Raw genomic sequence first — 2,873 nt, forward strand, 5'->3', positions numbered from 1 at the left:
CCGTACCCACAAGCACATTCACTCCAGACAATACTAAAAGGCCCGAACCCGAGAAACCACCAAGGGCCCCGCTACCTTCCGCCTGGGAGCATTCGCCGGGAGGGAACCCCAGGGCGGCCTTTTAACCCAACCTTTTCCCTCTTCCCTCGATCTGACCAATGCCTGGAGAGGAAGTGGGGAAGTGGCGAAATATTCCCCACTCCATAATCCGGCTGCTGCCCTTCCCTTCCCAATTTCATTTTGGTGCCAGACTCAAGCAACCAGGAAAAGGCGCCTCCTCCCAACCCCGCACACTCGCAAATCTCTGGCGCGTCCCCAGCCCCGTGGCTTCGGCTTGCAGTGGCCACTGCACCCGCCCACAGCCGACTCCTCCCACTTGATGAATGTTGCTTGGACCGCAGGGGGAGAAGGGTGGCTCTACCCATCTCGCCCCCAGCACCTTAGGTCCCGCTCCCGCACACTGCCCCACCATTCCCAACCATGAGGACCAACCCCAGAGTGAGGGGCGTGGCTAACAGGCTGAGAGCACCGCGCGTGTCCCCTCCCCCGAGCGCGCTCCCGCGTTACCTTTTACCACGTCACACTCGATGACGCGTCCACGGCGCTCGAAGAGGCTGCGCAATTCCTGACTTGTGCATGCAGCCGATACATTGCCCACGAAAATCTTCCAAGTGTTCAGGGGCCTCGGGCGCGACATCTCCACCACGAGCGCGCGACCTGGGCGCAGCTCGTGGCCATGCAGGGCCTCGATGGCGCGCACCGCGCCAGCATTCTCGCGCATGTGCACGAAGGCAAACTGTTTCATGACGGCGCAGCTCATGACCGTGCCATAGGGCGCGAAGAGGGCTGCCAACTCCTCCGGCGTCGTATCCGCCCCATCGACATTGCCCACAAAAATCTTCATTTTGCCGCCGCAACCGCCTTCTCGGAGAGACGGGACCTCTCCTACAGCGACAGGCAAAACGTCCGAACGACCCGCAGTCCTCCACAGGAATGGCTGGCGACCGAGAACCCCGCCGCGCAGGCGCTCTAACCTAACCAATTAGAGGCTGCATCGCGCGCCGATAGCAGCCAATCGAAGAGGTTGAGAGCAGATGTCCTTTGACGCAGCCAATCCCAGAGGGCCTGGAGGCCCTTGTTAACGGAGGGGGTAGGAAAGGCAGAGAGGCGCGCGACCAACCGCCACCTTCGGGGGGAGGGGAATGAAGGGCCGGGGACCGGGAAGCGCACTCCGGCTAAGTCGGCCGAGGCCTAGTCCGAAGAGCTGCCTGGGGCCGGGGTGTGGCGTGCCGGCGGGACCCCAAGGAAAACTTTGTTCTCTAGGGAAGTCCGGGCTCCTACGTTCGAGCTGCCTCAGCCAAACCCCGGGTATTGTGGTGGCAGCCTCAGTGTCTGCGGTAAGGCCGCGCCCGGAGGGAGAAACCAGAATGAACCCCTTTTAGTCTGGGATCGCCCCCCCCCCCGACTGTGTATGCTTGGCGATCGGAGGGGACCAGAAAGGCACCTACCTCCTCTGTAAAAGCCAGTAACTCGATCTTTGCGAACACTTGACGTGGGGCACTTAGGCTCTGGAGGATTTTGCAGACAGTGAATCCTGAGCGTCTGTCTCAACCTGATGGAATTTCGAGAATTAACGGTGGTGCCCGTTTATTGTATGCGTGGAGTTTATCACAATATGATGTTCCATAAAATAGAAGAGCGGTAATCCTGAGGAAGCCAAAAGTTGGTTCTTAAAAAGAAATACGAGGAAGGGGCCAGGAGGGGTGGGCACCCTTTTAATCCCGGCACCCGGAAACAAACACAGGAGGAATTTGTTCGAGGCCAGCCTGGTCTACACAGTGAGATCCAGGATAGCCAGGGATATATAGAGACCCTGTCTTTCAAAGAACAAAAACTTAAGGGAGGGAGGGCTGCTCACTCTTTTCCAGAAAACTTGAATTCAATTCCCAGCACTTACATGGGAGCTTACAACCAACTAATTCTATTTCCAAGGGAACTGGCCATTGCACGTAAGTGGTACACAGAGAAACAAGCAAAACACTCACACACATAAAATAACTTTAAATTTTTGGTTGTGAGCCTAGCCTTTAACAGCTGAACCAGAGGTGGTGGCGCACGCCTTTAATCCCAGCACTTGGGAGGCAGAGTCAGGCGGATTTCTGAGTTCGAGGCCAGCCTGGTCTATAGAGTGAGTCCAGGACAGCCAGGACTACACAGAAAAACCCTGTCTCGAAAAACAAAATAAATAAATAAATAAATAACTTTATATTTAAAAAAAACTAAAAAACTTCAAAAGAACAGGAAAAAGCGGCCCACTGCTGTATTCACAGCTTTAAGATGCAGAAGGATCAAAGGTTGAAGGTCACCGGGCAGTGGTGGCCCACACTTTTAATCCCAGCACTTGGGAGGCAGACGCAGGCGGATTTCTGAGTTCGAGGCCAGCTTGGTGTACAGAGTGAGTTCTAGGACAGTCAAGGATGCACAGAGAAACCCTGTCTTGAAGAAAAAAACAAAAAAGTTGAAGGTCATCCCAAACTGCCTGGGATACCTGAGACCCTATGTCAAATAAATAGATAACTTTGGGGAGGGGTCTCTTGAGTCTTGGTGGGTTTCTTTTAATGTTTTGTGTGTATGAATGTTTGCCTGTATGTATTCATATACCACGTGCATGCAGTGCCTGTGGAAGCCAGAAGAGGGCATGAGATCCTGGTGTTTGTGAGCTGCCATGTGTATGCTGGAACTCAAACATGTGTCCTCTGGAAACTGTTCCTCTACTGTTGGGCCATCTCTCTATCCCTTTATGGGTTTCTTGTTCATGTGAGCTCCCCTTTCCTTTAAGGAGAGCATTTTACAAGTAAGAGGAATCAGCTCCA

General features: G+C 54.2%; 1 protein-coding gene across 1 annotated transcript in view; it reads right to left on the reverse strand.

Moving 5' to 3' along the window:
- Positions 1–1,039, reverse strand: part of LOC116103350 (RNA-binding protein 14-like) — a 47,552-nt gene extending 46,513 nt beyond the window's left edge. Inside the window, exon 1 of the mRNA XM_031389229.1 lies at positions 568–1,039. Within this exon, the coding sequence (XP_031245089.1) occupies positions 568–904 (337 nt within the window). The 5' untranslated portion in view covers positions 905–1,039. The remainder of the gene's footprint in view (positions 1–567) is intronic.
- Between the last annotated feature and the right edge of the window lie 1,834 nt (positions 1,040–2,873).

This window comes from Mastomys coucha, unplaced genomic scaffold (genome assembly GCF_008632895.1).
Source record: "Mastomys coucha isolate ucsf_1 unplaced genomic scaffold, UCSF_Mcou_1 pScaffold21, whole genome shotgun sequence".
In the NCBI taxonomy this organism is placed as follows: domain Eukaryota; kingdom Metazoa; phylum Chordata; class Mammalia; order Rodentia; family Muridae; genus Mastomys; species Mastomys coucha.